Source organism: Syngnathus typhle, linkage group LG13 (genome assembly GCF_033458585.1).
Source record: "Syngnathus typhle isolate RoL2023-S1 ecotype Sweden linkage group LG13, RoL_Styp_1.0, whole genome shotgun sequence".
Lineage (NCBI taxonomy): Eukaryota > Metazoa > Chordata > Actinopteri > Syngnathiformes > Syngnathidae > Syngnathus > Syngnathus typhle.
The window spans coordinates 5,025,431-5,043,405 of NC_083750.1; the positions used below are offsets into that span (position 1 = coordinate 5,025,431).

Consider the following 17,975-nt stretch of genomic DNA (forward strand, 5'->3'; position numbering starts at 1 on the left):
CGGAAACTAAAGTATACTGCACTCTACGTACATTTCACAATGAAGACAGTGAAAGGTCCATGCAGTGTGTTTTACAAAGGGGGTGTAAATAACACATTATTATATTGATTGTCTTGTGTGTCCTATTTCATACAGCATTTGATACAAAACCATCTGGAAACAAGCCTAGGTCTCTGCATAGTTTTTTTGTTTTTATTTATTTTTCACAGTTGCATATTAATTGTGCTTGCAACAATACATAATTGAAATTTGACATGATACTGACAGAAATATCACCAAGTGCATTGTAATTGATTAGCAAATATGAAAAAAATCTACATTTAGATTTTTAGCAGTAACAATAAAGACTTTTTTTTTCTTTTTTGCTACCTCAGGTTGCCTTTCCTTTTGAACCACTAGTAAATGACTATCACTCATTAAGACAATCATAAGTGCAGCATCAAATCAATATTAAGCGTTCACGCTTCATATTGCAAATTTCTTCTGTGTTTATTATCAAATAGGGTTTCAAAATTTGGGGAATTAAAAAAAAAAAGGATATTAACATAGTAAATATGTGAGAATGTATTAGACTTTATGAGAATAAACTGAAAATTGGTAATACAAACCAGGAACATGTAGAAGTTGTTATTGATTGTACTGAAGAGGACTTTAAAGTTAGCATTTCTGGGATTAAAGTCAGTATTTTTTACAGCAAAGTTTTTTTTTTTTTTTTTTACTTTAGGCTTGGTAGGTTACACATTACCATTGAAGTCACATGATCGAGATACTATACAAGAAACAACTGAGGGAACACAATAGCTATATTACATTTTTTATGTGGTAGTAGTATCTAAAAAAAAAAACCAACAACAACGACCTGAACTTTACATAGATCAACAAGAGTATTTGGAATTGGACATACTCTTTTTGATATAGAGCGGTGCCCAATACATTGTATATTCATCATCCCAATCAGAATTTGTAAATTACAGTTTATTTTTATACAGTACAACTTGACAGTGTCACACAATTAAAATTAGACTGTAAAAAAAACCACACATACACTCACTCTGCTCACATTATACTTAATAATCATATACTAATATTTTTGCATCACGGCCTGGCTTATCATATAAAAGGCAGTTTCATTCTTGGTCCATTCCAAAGGTTCAAATCCTTTCAAGCAAGTGATGGATGAGAGGTTTGGAAAAGGGAAAAATGAAAGTTTTGTTGTCGTGGGAAAATGATCATGTCACATTTAAATTGTAATTCAAAAAGAAGAAAACTCAAAAATAAAGAACAGTTAAATGAAATTTAAGTGCATTGAGCATGTGCTTAACAGTAATGCCTAGATTTGATCGCAATAGTGCATAACAGGCAAGCAGACCCTAATAAAATACAAACAAAAATACAAATACTATCGAATTGCTCATGGACTTAATAAACATAATGCATATTTTGAAACATTTAACAAAAATGGTCCAACCAACCAGTTACTTCTATGTATTAATTATATGTAAAATTTCGGGTGTAAAACTGTGTCACCATTTGAAATGGAACTGAAAATATCTATAGGCAAAACATGCCTTCCACTATCTGACCATAAAAAAATAACTTTGCCTCAAACAATTATTAAACTAGTGAGTAAAATAGTGCCATCATGTGTCATAGAATATTTGTATATATATATATGTTTTAGTTAAACCTGCCAAACAAATCATGCATGTGACTCCCTGCTGAAAGGTGCCAAACATCACAACTACAATACAAGTCCGCATTATACATCTATATTCAACATATAAATCCTCATATATAAGCATAATATCAGTGCTGCAATGATCATTTTGTGTGCAATACTGTGTTAGGATGTTGTGTCATAAGTAAACCATCACACGGTTTCTTTTGTGGCAGCCGCCACTGTGTGTTGGGTGTGGCTGAACTTCTTGCCACAATTGGGGGAACTGGGGTTGAACACAGATGCTTGGCTGCTCCCCCCTCCATGAATTACCACTGGCTGGAGGAAGGAGGAAGACGGAGAGAGTGGAGAGGATGAGGAGGACGTGGGCGAAAGGGAGGAGGAAGTGGAGGAGGATGGGGATGACGAGGAGTACGATGATGAAGAGTAGGAAGTGAGCTGAGACATGGCGGCCGTGGCGGTGGTGAGCGTGAGGCGACGATTCTGATGTTTGCTGCTGCCGCTGCGAGAACCTCTTTGGGCGAGTCTTGAGGTCGCCGGGTCACCGCTAGCGAGGGATGCTTTGCTAGATGAGGGGAGCAGACGACTCAAATTCAGAGAAGGGATTAGAGACTTGTGAGGAAGTGGGGAGGAGGACACAGACGAGAAACAATCTGGGGAGCTTTCTGAGTTTTTAAGCACTGACGAGCAGGAGGTGGGGTTAAAGTGTGCCTGCTTGGACCTTGGAGTGCCAGGAGAAGACAAACGGGAAGTGCACACGGAGGCTTTGGAAGAAGGGGATGAAAGAAGTAAGTGTTTCTCAAAGGAAGAAGAAGAAGCTGTGGGTGATGAAGCAGAAGAAGAGGAGGAGGAAGAGGAGAAGGTCTGGAGGCTATCGGTGGCATCTGAGCAGTGAGGAGTGGACAGAGAGGCGGAAGATGAAGGGTGTTTCCCAGAATTATGGCACAAGGCTGGGATCTTAGAGGCACGCAAAGCAACGACTGAATGGTTACTATCCCCAGTTGCTTTTATGCCTCTGCTGTCAGCCTGCAAACAGGAATACTGTAGGTCAACAAATGTCATCCAATTAAAATGCTGTGTTTTCCCGCGTCAGTATGTGTATATCTATTCATCTGTCCATCTATCTATTCCAGGGGTGTCAAACTCATTTTTTTCGCGGGCCGCATTGTAGTCATAGCTTCTTGCGGAGGGCCATTATGACTGTCAACCCAAAGAAATGTATGCGCACCTCATATTATATTCAGTAAAAGCTACAAAACAAACTGACAAATAACTCGTTTTCAAATCAAACGGGTAAAAACTGGTCAAATATTTGAAAAAAAAAGATATTAAAAGTGAAGACAATTTGCAATTCTAGTCATGACACATGAATTTGATGCACAATTTGATATCGCGGGCCACATAAAATGATGTGGCGGGCCGTATCTCTCCCCCGGGCCTTGAATTTGACACCTGTGATCTATCCATTTATATATCTCTGGATGTTTGGTATTTGTGGACACTATATAATCCTCAAATTTGTATATTCGGTATTAAAGTAAGCCACTTAAAGCTAAAAATATTTGATATACTGCAGTCTGTCACTGACAGAAACAAAGAAACATGCCTGCCTATCTTGCGTTTGTTTGTTATATAATGTTTGTTTGACTGCATTGACGGCATATGTACAGTAGGTGGCGGCATACACATGCAAGAACTAGTAGCTGATGATTGTGCTAAGAGCTAAGAGTGAACTTCATGGGGTTTAAGTTTTAAATGTCTATTTTTATATTAGAAGTGTAGGGATTGGAAGTTGTGGCATGTATATGCAGCCTCACACTCCTTTTCAGAAGGTGGCAGCAATGTACCGAAGGTTGTTTGCCAACTACTTAAAGGCAAAAGAAGTAGATGATAAATAGAGGAAGAATTGCTATGTCCAATGAACATGCAGGATTACAAAAATACACTCTGTAATGTGACGGTAAAAAGTGTATTTTGAATGGGGCATGCCAGAAGGAAGATTTACAGCAAATGAAGTCAGAAAAAAAAATATAGCAAGAATTGATATCATAAGATGGGAGGATTTGGAGAATCATGCAACACATATTGAATACCATAGGAAAATAAATCTCTATAAACTTATTTTTGGGTATTTCAGGCACGTGACACACTGACTGTACTTTTAATGGGTTAGCATCAATGTGTTGTTGGCTGTACGGTTACACTTGATATGATTCAAGGAAAACTACTGCCATTTGTCTTGTGCCTGTGCTTTTTAGTTTAACTTTTTTTTGTTTTTTTGTTAGTGAGGCTAAATATTTACCTGGCTCGGTTGCTTGGGAGAAGCCTCTTTTTGCACTTTGGTTGTCTTTTCAGGTGAGCCAGAAGAGTGATGTAACCTGGTGTGAGTTTGCTGAGTACAAGACGTGGTAGTCTGGAGGGAGATTCATGAACAAAAGTAGACAACTTAACCAAATAGCTATTTTAAATAGAAATGAAATAATGTCATGAAGTTAAGCAAAGACAAGATGTTATAACAGAAACTCATGATAAAACGAAATTAAATAATTTGTACTCTATAACACCAAATACTTAAAAGTCCAGTAAAGATTTAGTAGAAAAAAAACCCCTCACCAGAAATCACAAAATAACATGAATGCACAGAATAAAGAGCCCATCCATCACCAATGAAGCAAAGCAGCTACTGTAAATTTCAGACCTGTTTCTTAGTGGAGGATTTCACACAGTTAGGCGGAGGCTGTGCTTTAACTCTTTTGCTTTGGGGTGAATTTGAGTTCTTGAGGATCTGAGAGGCTGGCCTCTTTGACGGGGTTCCTTCTCTCAGTTGCTTGACCTCATCTGACAGATGAGCTCTGTCAATGGACTTGGGAGGAGGTGAAGGAGGAGTTTTTATGCTGTCCATGGTGATTTCCAACAGTTTGATTGCCTCCTCTAAATTGCCAATTGGGTGACATGCTTTCTTGCACAAGTCTTTTCCGTCCGCTATCGACTTGCCGTTGGATATTAGTTTCACGTCAACAGGAAGTGAGCTAATTTGAATGAGAGCGCCTTTGTCACCTTTATTTTGGTGTCGTTTGGTGCTGTGGTTTGTAAACCTGCTTGATTCCTTATTCAGCTTCTTGGGTGCTTTTATTGGGTCTTGCTCAAATATCACTATGTCCTCTTTATGGACTTCCGCTTCAAGATTCTTCTTTCTCGTTTTTGAAGACCCTGATCGTATAGCCTGGGTAAATCCTGACAATTTGATTTTGGGTAAGTTGAATTTGCGGTTAGTCTCTGCATTTTGGAGTAATTCTGGTTTAGTTTTGTCTTGATTTTTATCAAATGAGTTTTCTGTATGCTGATTGTGCTGAGAATGTTGATCATGATCTAAAATGTCCTTGACGTCTAAGACTTTACTTTCTTCAGACATGTTTTTAGTATCGTCAATTTCATCCTCTTCCACAATGCCCTCTGGAGAAACAATTGGGTCAACATCCTCCTCAAACTCGAAGATAGTTGATAGACGCTTAAAATCTGACTCTAAATCTAAAGGCTCATTCAAGGTATCGCAGGAATCATTTTCCTCAAAACCTTGGTTCTCATAACACAGTGCTTTCTCTTTTCTGTCTGAGCCCTTCATCTTGTCCATATCTTGAGTTTTACACTTGACTCTAATTTTTGAGATTTGCTGGGCAATCTTGCCAGATGGAGGAGGAGGAGGGGGAGGTCCCCCATCATCAACAATATCGGGACTCAAACTACCTCCTTCTTCTTCTGGGAATTGTTCTTTGTCTCCAGATAGCTGCAACTTGACCTCATCTGATTGTGTTTTTGTATCTTGCGTGCTATTTAGTAATTGTTGTTTAGAATACTCTGTAGTGTTTTCTTTTTGTTCATTATCTGGGCTTGTAATTCCCTCCATTTTCTGTCTATCAATATATTGTGAGGTTACATTTGGAGAATTCCCGCTATTTAAATTTGTTATTGTTCCCTTTTTAAGCATCATTTTCCAGTCAGGCGGCATAGGACCTTTTCTAGATTCATTGACTTCTTGTGGTACAGCCATTGAATCAAGACAACCATTAGTAGGTTGTAAATGAGGTGCTGACGTGGTGCAAATTGAAAGGATGTGCTTCTGGCCAGATTTTGAGGATATCATTTGTTGTCCTTCTACCAGACTATTTTCAACAAGCCATTTATCATCGCTTGATGTTTCTAGTGTCACCTAAAAAAAAAAAAAGGAAATGGAGATTGAATAATTGATCTCTATTCATATATACTTGTCTTTATTTATATATGTGTGTTATTGATATTGGTAATATGTATATAAGAGAAAGCGAGAGCGAGAGAGAGAGCGAGAAAGACAGAGTGCCAATGTTGGGCTCGCTTTACCGTCCCTTTACAGCAGACGTACTTCACGTGGCTCCATGTCATACAATTGCAATAGTTCTTCAAAGTTGATGTGAACATTACTGTACTTCTGTCAACTTAAAACGCCCCTTGCAAATATCAGATTGACTTCAATATTTTGAATTTCATGAGCAGAATGTTTTCCTCGCCACACTACAGGTTCTCACAAGAGCTTACTGTCAAACACGTTGATTACTGTACTTTTTTCAATAATTTATTTTAGTTTTAAATATGCATTATTATTATTGTTATTATTATCATTATTATATACCTTCGACTCAATCTCTTGGCTCATGCTTAAAGGCTGAAAGTTTCCTCTTAGTGTGATTCTGAAATACCTTTGTGAGAGGCAAAGATGTTAAAGTAGAAGGATGAAGGGTACTGGGACAGTTTTTGTGTGAGTGACCGGAGACATCACGGTGTAATGAAGTATCAAAATAAACGTGTGAGCTTCAATTGACAAACTCAATGAAATGCACATACCTGAAGTTCTTTCAGGACTCTAATATTGTCATCTTCCTTATCATCCATATTTTCTGAGGCAATAGCTTGAGTGGTGCCTGAAGGTTTGGGTTTGGGTTTGACCTCCGGTGGTTGTCTCAGAGGTTTGGGTTGAGGAATAACAGATGGTTCCTTCTCACTAACACCCTTCAAAAGATTAAACAGACATAACAGAATTAATTCTTTGTTTCTATAATATAGTACTTGATTAACTAACATATCTGCAGTGAGATTTGAAGAGCTTAAAAAAACAAATGTGAAAAAATAAACCACCCATCCACGACACATCTTCCTTCGCTCAAATCTAACAAGTTCACGTTACCTACGCCACAACGTAGACCTGCTTGATCTGATTTAAGGGTTAGTCTACTTTCTGTCACCAAACTGTTAGGTGCAGGCACGGAAAGGAAAATAACCTTGGTGTTCGGAAACGCCCAGCATGGTGCAGTTTGCTAAATTCCCAAACATGAGCACAAATTTACCGCCGAATTTACTGTAGACGAAAGTAGAGCCCATAACGGCTTATTGTTTTGTTTAGGTTTTTTACCTTTTGATGTGAGAAGCATGGAAAATTCTGTTAAGAAATACAGTGCACATACAGAAAAGTAAAACCTGCAACCACACACCTGTTCTCCACCAGATTCTTTCATGGTAGTAGAGATCACCTCTCCAGTTCTTTCAGTGGTTAGGCCGACAGTGGCTGCATGAGACCTGAGGATATAATGAACAACTTCACAATAGAGGTGACAGTTTAGAGCATTGGTGTCAAAAACAAGGCCCGGGGGCCAGATGCGGCCCACCACATCATTTTACGTGGCCCGCAAAGACAAATTGTGCATTGCAAATTGTCTTCACTTTTGAAAAATAGAGAAATATTTGAACAGTTTTTACTAGTCTTTCATTTCAAAACTAGCTATTCATCAGTTTGTTGTGTAGCCTATACTGTATATAATATAAGGCGTTGACAGTCATTATGGCCCTCCGAAGGAAACTGTATGACTACAATGCGACCCACGACAAAAATGAGTTTGACACCCCTGCTTCAGAGACTGTAAACAGGTCATTCACGGTGATAAATACCTTCTTGGGACAACTGGAGGAGACTGGCCACTCCTATCAGGACTCTGTTTCTTTTCCACACTGGAGCGTCTAGGTTTTTCCATTTGTGGACGTGTGCCCCGTTTGGGTCCTGGGGAAGCTGCTGGAGAAGCTGATGATGGCAGTTCCACTGTTGCGTGAGAAGCTAAATGCAATCAAGAACTTATTTCATGGCTGAGATATTAGATACGGTATTATAATATATTTTTTCCATTTCATTGTAGATTAATACAGCTGGAACCGTAAGATTAAATTTGTGTTTGAAGTCCAGGACTTTATAAAAAAAAAAAAAAAGTCTTTTGAAATAGATGACCCCCACCCAAAATGTGTGGGTACAAAAAAATCTTAGAACTATTGTCCTTTTTTAGGAAACATGTCAAATGCATCACAGAGCCAAGATATTGTTGATCCAAATGCAAAAATAAAAATAATATTTATTACCTGGGGGCTTCACTTCATCATTTTGCCGTGCTGGCTTTTGATGCTGAGTTCCAGACAGCAAGTCTGCAATAAAGAACCACAAGATTTATTGACCTAATTTCTGACAAATTCACACAGCTCAAAATTTGCTTTCAACTACTGTGAGCATTTGTGCTACTTCAGGTTATGTGCGTATAATTTTCATATAAATCAAAGTCAACCTTGCGGTGTGTCCAGAGGTTTAGCCATCTCAGTATGGGGATTTATGTCTCCAGAAGCCAAGTCCGAGTGACCCACTTTTGCATCTGATACATTCAGATCAGGAATGGAATTCATCAGAATGGCCTTGGCTTCCTGCAGGACCTGGTTTAGATTTTTGGTGGCGATTGAGGGCTGTTTTTTTTTATGGGTGCTTGGCTGGCTTACACTGCTGGCTTCTTGACTTAGACTTCCTTCCGGAGATTCTCGTTCAGTATTCTGTCAAACAGTCAAGTTATGTTAATAGTCATCATGGACGCTACATTTTATAATAAAGTTTATTAAGACATTAGGAATAATCAAGGTTAGGTTAAAAAAAAAAACATGGACCAGAATGATGACGATTATACTTGAAATATAAAATTATTATTAAATGCGCAATAACAAACTTATAAAACAACTTACAAACTTTGCAGTAATTCGGTGTTCATTATTATAATGTACAGCTTGACAATTACAGATTCACAACACAAAAAACATACAATTCGCTCAACAAAAGTGCTCATAAAAAAAAAAACTAATTAAAAGAATATTTGTGAATACTGTACCGTGCACTTCTTGAAATACATATAAGGAGCTTTATCACGCAAAAAAACGAGATGGTCCGGTAAAAATATGACAAAAAAAGCACTAAAATGTAAAACCTGCACACGTGATCTTTTTCAGTAGGTGTAACACTCACCTCAATAGGTCTGGCAGTGGTTTTCAAAGAAGTCTTGACTTGGTTTGTTGTGTGATTCTCCTGACTTGTTTGCGGCATGCTTGATCCGTGAAGTTCATCCGACTGGAGAGGAGTAGGTCTCTTCTGCAGGGCAGGGCTGCCCTCTCTGCTACGAGGGCTTACCTTCACGACACATGATATCTGTCACTATATATTCAATCTTCTTATACCATAACATTGGTGTCAAACTCAAGGCCCGGGGGCCAGATACGGCTCGTCACATCATTTTATGTGGCCCGCAAAGACAAAGTGTGCATAGAAACAGTGTTCACACCTCAAAATGTAGACCGTGTACCTTGGCCACAGTTGGTAGATCTCTTCCATGGGTGAAGTTCAGTGGTGGGCTGTGCTGGTGGGCCTGGATTACAGTGACTTGAGTCGTCTTAACTCTGCGTGCTGTGGCCGGGGAGGCTGAGGCTGCATTGTTGAGCTCAGGCTGAGATAAAGCAGATGATGGAATGGGTTGAGGGCTTCTGACTGAAGATCGAGGCTGTGGTTGAGGGGAGGACTGAGGACTCTGGGTCGGCAGGGGCTCAACTTGGGTGCCTTTAGATGGGGAAGTTGATTCCGAGACACATCTGTTAACAATAAATGTAACATTTTACACTTTGAATGTGGCAACAGCAAATATAATGTGAAACAGTACAATACCTGCGAAGAGAGCTGAGAGCTTCAGTTAGGGCTTTGACTCTTTTTAACATGCAGTCCATTTTATGAGGCTCCTCCTTCAGAAAGCGAACTGCATCTATCTCCAGTCTAAGCACGGAACGCATTTTGACCTGCAGTTCTGGAAACTCCCCTGTAGGGAAAAAAACATAACTCCTCATTGCAACCAGCATTGGTACTGTTTATTTCCTGTGTCTGAAATCTCAGCTCATCAGTGAAATGAAAAGATGGATGGATTTAAATTACAGTCATTAACCTTTAAGGATGGCCAGAGTCTCCCCCACACTGCGCAGGTTCATCGCCCCCTCTTCCACATCTTTCAGAGTGATTGGCAACTGGCCAGGGAGTGATACCGTGTTTTTTTGCAAATGGTTGACGTAATCTTCTAGTTCACTGAGAAATGGAGATAAAATAAAAAAAAACTGAAATATACAGTACACTGGCACATGCAATTATCCTGCTTTTATTTCTGCAAGCAACTCTTCTCCCTGTGGTGTGTACTGTTTTGTTCACAGAAGCTGTAGTCAGTCGAGAATACTTTTCTAAATGCCACTATGTCGTTTTTACTGACTTATATTTCTTGTTTGGGGACTGTTGTCATATTATGGCAAATCATTTTCTATTGTCCTGACTCTACTATGAAGTATGCTACTTCACATTTTCTTTCTGCCTGGATTGTTAGGGCATTGTGACATGTTTGCCATCCAAGATGAGCTTTAGTTGTGCTCTTAAAGCATTGGGCGTCAAGTCTGAGTGTGTGTAGGAATTTCTAAAAGACTAAATAATCACTGCAGAAACAATAAAATCAAAGCAAAAAAAAAAAATGCTATAACCGACGCATGAACTGTAAAATAAACTTAATTAAAATCTGAACAGCTTCCTTTTTCCATAACAAGAAGTTCAAGTTACATTTTACTAAAAACCTTCAATAAGTGTGTTTTCTTTTATTTCTTCAATTTGTCAGTTTTCAACTACACACTTGTTGAAACAATATTGTTTTAACGCGTAGTGACCAAAATATCACCTAAGGTGTTTGAGTATTTTCTCTTCTGTAGCAAGATATTGAATCCTCTCCTCTTCCATCTCAGCTCTTTGTCCACATGTTCTCTCCTCAGACTGAACCAGGCGATCACACAACAACACTACCAGCTCCTGGCCAGCCATGCGCAACATGGACTTCATGGTTTGCTGTTGTGATATCTGTGATACAACAGTGACAGGTAAGGCTGAATTCATCGTGAACACTGCTAATGCACGACCCAGGACGGACAGTTACCTGTAGGTGTCGGAGTTGATTTAATTGCAGTCGTAGTTCAGACACACTACTCTTAACTTGCAGCAAGTGCTGCTGCACCTCATTATCAGTGGTTGGGGCCTGAAGAGCTAAGAAGGCAGAGCTGATCACGTCATCTACAGTACTTGTTGCCTGTGGCTCAGGTGGAGCTGTTGAAAACCAAAGAGACAATATTGAAATTATGTAAAATGTCACAAATGTAGCTATTTGATTTATAAATGAATAAAGCAGTACTCTTACTGTACAGTGATACCTTGACGTTTGAACAAAAATTGTATGTTTGCATTGGACATCAAAACTTTTTTATTTTTAAAACTTTTATTTTCGGATTATCCTAATCTTGTGATGGAAAAATGGATTGGATTTAGCAACAATTTATTTCCAAAAATGACAGGTATTAGAAGGTGCTAAGCTTTGTTTGCAAAGTCAACCAATTTAAAATTAGACCTGCGTCACAGAATGAATTGTCTGATTGTAATGAGGATTAAGTAGATTATCAAAAACTCACCAGGGTGACTTTTCCCAGTGCTTCCACTGCAAATACATATGTACATAGTTAGTATAAATATATTATTTATATATATATATATATATATATATATATATACACACGCATGCACACGCACACACACAGACACACAACTACAGACGGTCTGTAACAGACCTGACCGGGCCTTTATCACTTGGAAGATCTCCTCCCACAGACAACGCATGGTGAACCAGCCCTGCTAGACTGGCTATTTGCGCCTCCATTGCCTTCATTCTCTCACTGAAAAAATATTTTTTAGAAATAAAAGTTACTATATTTTTCCTAGGTAGTTAACCTAATTAAATATAACCCCCCAAAAAATTGGGTTCTTGAAAATCCACATATGTGTTCACCTTTGAGCCTCAAAGGCAGTCATGTGACCCTGAATCAGCATTTCTGGTTGTCCCAGTGGGTTGTCCATAAACACAGATGAAGTGGATGATGATGAACCACTCCCTCTGCTTCTGTTTATAACCCCCACTGTAGCTCCATTATTTTCTCGCCGCAGGGATCGACGAATTGGGGACATCCGCTCAGGTGAGACCAGGCCCACGCCTCCAATGATCTGTCCCTCATTCATTCTGACTTCATTTAATCTGTGTGGCGAGGGAGGCGGGGTTGCTAATTGAGGAAGTTGGCTCTCACCAAATTTCCTACTTTTTTGTCTGTAAGAATAGAATAGAATAGAATAGAATAGAATAGAATAGAATAGAATAGAATAGAATAGAATAGAATAGAATAGAATAGAATAGAATAGAATAGAATAGAATAGAATCTCATTTGGCATTTTACAACATAGTTGTACAACGAAATTCAGATAGTTGCTCCCTTCCTAGTGCAAACATACGAAATTTAAAAAAGTATAAAAGGAAGTCTGAGAATAAAAGTGAAAGATCTTATTTACAGTATAGCTATTAGTCTAAGAATGAAGGTTAAAAAATCTTATTTACAGTATGTTCAATGTGGGTATATGTCAAAAATACAAAAAGTCTACAAATTTGTAATTCAAATGTCTTAATTCTGCATACCTGTGCAGGGAGTCCATCTGGTACTCCGTGATGTCACCATATCCCATCAGAGGCTTGACGGATGCACGGTACTGCTGTAAGCCCGCAGGAATCCCAGCGACTCCAGCATCTACCATTTCTCCAGCATGGGACAAAGAACCACTACACTGGGAAGAGGCAAAACTACTCCTCCCTCCATCTTGTAGGGATGAGCAGTAGGAGTCTGGGTAATGGGGGCCTCCCTCCCCATGCAACATCAGGGCCATGTTCTTGCAGCTGCCACCATCTTCATCTAAGGCACATAACAATACTAAACTTGTAAACGTCCCCATATGTCGAAAACATCACAGAGTAGTGAAATCTATTGATTTGCGTATCCATTTATTTTACCGGGCTTGACATCTCTCCTCTCTAGTATGGCACTGCTGCTGGTGCATAAACTGCTGGATCGTCCTGTGCTTGATAGCCGGTCTCGGGGCAATGTGGTGCTGCCTGCATCCAACACTCCCACTAAGCCTTGTGTGTTCCTTCCACTGTAGGCCATCCTGGATGGAGAAGAGGGCATGGAACGCACCATGGGCGGCGACATGGAGCCTTGCAAGCTCTGTAGGGCACCACGACTGGACGATGACAGTCTGTGGACTGGACTGTGGCTACCATAGAGTGCTTCTTTGGAGAGCTGCCAAAACAAAATGGTAATGGTATGAAATCTTTCTAGACATAATACGAAAAAGAATACGAAACTAGAATACAACTATCAAAATTGGAGTTTATAAATTAAGCTTGCTTTCCAAACCCAATGTTTCAAATTTGGTAGAGATAAGTTGCTATTTAAAGTCTCCCTCAAATAGTGGAAATGATTTCATGTTAGCTTGGCAATATCTAATGCAATTTATCTCCTTTTGCTCTATTAATCTTCTGAACGGGCAATTAAATGCCACTGTACAAATTTAACCCAACAGCTCATAATACTTGAGTAAATTGCATTTGGCACTTGCTCATTCCTATTCATTTCACCATTAACTTAAATGATGGCGGCATGAAAGCTGAAAAATATCTGTAAAATTAGTTGTGGAATTTTTAGATTAAAATTTGGGTCACTGCCCAAGTCATTTGCAATTTTGTTTTATTTGCGGACAAAGGAGGAGAAAGTTAAAAAAAAAATACGGTATATAGTTTGGGAAACTGACAGGGAGGCTGCTTTCTTTCAGTATCTTATCTGACAGACAAGTTGGCGTCAAAAGCTTGGAACCCACAATTACAAAGAATTAGACCCCCTTACTGACAGAAATTCTCAGTAATCCCAACAACTGGCTCCGAGTGATAGTGTATAATTGAGCATTTTGTAAACATTCATAATTCAGCAGCCCCAAGGACATGAAAGATGAATAAAAAGTAGCTTATCCTCTCAGAGTTACTGCGGGAGGCTCCAAAAAAAATATTAACTTTCATTGACCCCATTTTTTTTTCATGTTATGTGGACTCATTAGATGTTGTGTTCACTCCAGTAGATGCAAATATGTGTGGTTGGTAAGCCTTTTAACAGACGCTTTAACTAAACTCACCCCCCCACAAGGACACTATTGGAAACCATACTCAACCTGCTACACCCATTTTTGCATGTGCAAATCTTTTAATCACTTGGAGTAACAGTGTTGTTAAAAGAGTTTTGAAATCTCATCACAGCTTCACGATACTTTCGATTGAACATTGTTTTGAAAAAAGAAAGGCCAATTGTTGAATAAACATTCATTGTGAACGAGCCAGTATGGAGTGACTCACCCTTCCTTCTGTGCTGGTAGGCCGAGTGTGGCGGTTGAAAACATGTGATGGATCTTTATGATAAACCTTCAGACAGGAGTGGGATGTAATATTTCTGAAAGTAGATAACACATGATGTGACATGCCTGTGTGAAGAAACAAGGGTGCAAGTTTTCAGAGCTGGATTTGTGGTTCAGCACTTCCCGCCTTCAAAGCTTATTTTGCCTGACAAGGACAAAATAAGACAAAGAAAAAAACCACCCCGTACACAAATATCACACAGGCTCAATGAGATGTTTCTGAGATGCTTCTAATTGTGTTCGGCAGTATCTTGATGGCTTTACCTGATGTCCTCCAGGTCAAAGTAAACATTGCGACGTGTGTCTTTGATGTAAATGGCCATATTGGGAGATTGAAGCTTCTTCATGGTGAGTTGCTGAGGAAAAGCGGTGACAAAGAGAGCCCGCAGCGTATCCTCACTGTTGATCTCTACAGGCATCCGTATCTGTTTTGTCTCATCTCCATATTGCAGATACAGCACACCTGGACAGGAAAGTATTCAAAGTCTTTAAACAACCAAAATTAACACAGTTCACAAAAAAAAATCAATTTACAAGTATTTTCTGACATCTTTTTTATATTATGTGAAGGAATGGACGAATGCAATCATTTGTGTATTGACGTACCAACTGACTCTCTTGCCTGACTGCTCGACCGTCCAATCGGTAGACTTGATCGGGCTTTACAACCCCTTGAGAAAGGAACTGTCATGGTCAACGACTCTGCATCAGACATATTCTCTGCAGCCAACACACCTTCACAGATGGTGCTTTCAGGAGGTCGAGGGCTTCTTAACTAGATGGAAAACAAGCATGCAGTAAACACAATGAGAATATTCTATATAATTTAATTGTTCCGATATTTTAAAAAGAGTGGCAAGAACAGGTAAAAACATGAACTGATCATAATCTAGGGCGCTTACTTTAAAAAGACATTATGTAATCAAGCAGGTATTTTCAAAACAGTTCAATTGTGCCGTGCTTTCAGTTTTGCCGTACAATCTCTAGCACCTTCAAGGCAAGGCCCGCATCCCAGCTGAAAAACAGCTGAAAACTAAAAATTCATTCTCCAATACACGTCAATGAACAAATGCAAAACACAAGTAAATTTCTGCATTAGATCCGCAACTGTGAGGAAATAAATTAAATACCTGCCAAGACATTTTTAAATCAAATGCAAGACAGCTGTCACATGGAATTACTCAAACAATTGTGATTATGTGTTTGGGCTTGAAGCCCAGACTGCCATGTTTAATTTACTGGCTAAAGTGAGTTGTGTTGGTACGTATAACTGTTGAGACCGAGCACGCCTTCTCAGAAACAAACATTTGAGGAAAGGGCGTCAGATCGAACTTTACTAAAAAAAAAATATATGCATGGGATAAGGTCACATTTACCAGTTTCTAAAACAAAAAATCACTATATTAAATGTGGATATTTATTTTACTTCAATAACAAACCAAAATAAAATCATTTCCACTTTTTTTTTAAAATACATTTGTTTTCAGCAATCCACTGTTTACCTCAAGAAAGATCTCAAGAAAACACGACAATCATCACTAATCCACTGAATTAGATTGCCAATAAAATGACATGAAAATAGGGTCCCTCATCCCTTCACTGCATTATTCTTTATTGGTCCCAACCTTAGCTCTGCCCTAAAGCAGTTTACTGCTCGGTAAATTTGTACCCTCATTTTACAAATGCGTGTGTCCATTTGATGTGTGCTGTAAACATGAGCACATAAACAAGCCGTTCTTAGCCATGGCTCGTACATTACTAGCTTGACTTAAACTTCACTTATTTACTTAGAAGTAGAAGAGTATTTGTATGTAATTGGCACACAATATAGAAGATAATGTATCACTATTATTTGATGAAACAGGTTCACATGGACATTTATTCAGTTTTTCAGATTTTTGCTCATGTACTTAATACCCTAGTAAACATCCACTAATGCTAAGAAAAGAAGTAATAACATCAACTACTTCTGGAAAGCTAGCTTTCTTTTTTTCTGATCTAGAAAATATTGAGCTATTTTTTTTTTGATGCAGACAAATGTAATTCATAGGATTACACCCCTAAAACTAATACTTTGAATTGACAGTATATAAAAAAAATACCCATATTATATGCAAGCAAATAAAGAAACCCACATTAATGGGGAAAAAACACTGATGGAATAACTTGGGATGTCACAAGAAAGGAACAATCAAGCAAGAAGGAATGAAAGATAAAGCAACTGACACATATGACCTCAGGTAAATAATGACCTTCTTGGGCTCATACTAACAGCCTGATGTTGACTCACTACAAATAAACAAAGTTAAAAAACAAACATCTAAACCACAAGACATTGAGACAGTTGGCCTATACTTAACACCGTTACCAAAAATTAATATTAAGACGTGGATAAGAGAAGTAATTAGCAAGGCAAAATGCCTGAGCCACATTTATGCATGCAAAAAACAAATCAAACTTGTTGTCAGCTCATTTTACACATCCTTCAGGTAAAGCTGTGTCATGCAAGCCAAACAAAGCAAGTTTGTCAAAACTCTCTGGAAGACAGCAAATCATACACAAAATATCTGACAACTTACCTAACGATAGATATGACGTCACTTACAATTGTTAGCAGTCAGGTAAGTCTTCCCTTGCTTTTGAATGCACTGGAGTCTAAACTGTGGATGTATGTTTGCATTGTGTGTCCAAAATCCGATGGACTGACAAACCCCACCTCTTTTCTGTGACAACAAAACTCCACCTCGGCAAATAATGCTGGCTGTACCAGTTTGACTAGCAGCACAACTGTCGTATTTCACGTTATGGCACGACAAGACTCAGTAATGCACATGTGTCAAAGTCAAGGCCCGGGGGCCAGATACGGCCCGCCACATCATTTTACGTGGCCCGCGAAGACAAATTGTGCATCAAATTGGTGTGTCATTACTAGAATTGCAAATTGTCTTCACTTTTAATAATATCTTTTTTTTTAAATATTTGACCAGGTTTTACTCGTCTGATTTGAAAACGAGTTATTTGTCAGTTTGTTTTGTAGCTTTTACTGTATATAATATGAGGTGCTCATACATTTATTTGGGTTGACAGTCATAATGGCCCTTCGAAAGAAACTATGACTACAATGCGGCCCGTGAAAAAACACCCCTGCATTAATGGAAGGAAGTCTTAAGATTTCAGCAGCAACACACGCACACATTCTTGCACGCACAAACACGCACAAACACACACGGATACGCGTGCACTCGCACACACACGCGCACACAGCATAGTAGTCTATCATACTAATCACAGGGCACAAATAGACAAACAGTCACAATGACATTCACACTTATGAACAATTTAGAGCACAGGTCATCATGTAACCTGCGGTCTTGTTCTATGCATAAGTCACCATGTAACCTGCAGCCTCGTTCTAAACATAGCGTAGGCCTAATTATTTCACTTTTCAGAAGCGTGTATAAAACTTTGCATTTAAGTCAAGTGGTGCCCAGTGTCAAAACGTTTGGTGACTCTTATGCATGTCTTTGGAATGTGGGAGGAGTTTCCTAATTCTACCTTATTGCTATTTCC

General features: G+C 38.8%; 1 protein-coding gene across 6 annotated transcripts; it reads right to left on the reverse strand.

Moving 5' to 3' along the window:
* Positions 1–170: 170 nt before the first annotated feature.
* On the reverse strand, positions 171–17,178 carry LOC133165503 (SRC kinase signaling inhibitor 1-like). 6 transcript variants are annotated; one of them, XM_061295217.1, is made up of 23 exons: positions 16,985–17,178; positions 15,012–15,180; positions 14,670–14,868; positions 14,347–14,440; positions 12,955–13,243; positions 12,586–12,856; positions 11,911–12,222; positions 11,693–11,797; positions 11,537–11,562; positions 11,011–11,177; positions 10,759–10,934; positions 9,991–10,127; positions 9,720–9,867; positions 9,343–9,646; positions 9,030–9,191; positions 8,311–8,566; positions 8,111–8,173; positions 7,652–7,781; positions 7,198–7,282; positions 6,554–6,718; positions 4,377–5,885; positions 3,981–4,091; positions 171–2,243 (listed from the first exon to the last, which is right to left on the reverse strand). In XM_061295217.1, exons 2-23 carry the CDS (start codon positions 15,118–15,120, stop codon positions 2,226–2,228), a joined length of 4,836 nt encoding a protein of 1,611 aa, XP_061151201.1. In that variant the 5' UTR covers positions 15,121–15,180; positions 16,985–17,178; the 3' UTR covers positions 171–2,225. The 6 variants fall into 6 exon arrangements, with proteins under 6 accessions (XP_061151201.1, XP_061151199.1, XP_061151198.1 ...); XM_061295215.1 differs by having other exon boundaries at positions 7,652–7,799; XM_061295214.1 differs by having other exon boundaries at positions 7,652–7,814; positions 17,011–17,177.
* Between the last annotated feature and the right edge of the window lie 797 nt (positions 17,179–17,975).

What these genes read in the sequence shown, in the direction of transcription:
- LOC133165503 (XM_061295214.1), bottom strand. Translation starts at nt 15,120, where the DNA reads ATGTCTGATGCAGAGTCGTTGACCATGACAGTTCCTTTCTCAAGGGGT. An exon ending in TCAGGCAAGAGAGTCAGTTG is followed by an intron (nt 14,869 to 15,011) that starts GTACGTCAATAC and finishes TTTCCTGTCCAG; the next exon opens with GTGTGCTGTATCTGCAATAT. An exon ending in GACTCTGGCCATCCTTAAAG is followed by an intron (nt 9,868 to 9,990) that starts GTTAATGACTGT and finishes TTTTCCCTACAG; the next exon opens with GGGAGTTTCCAGAACTGCAG.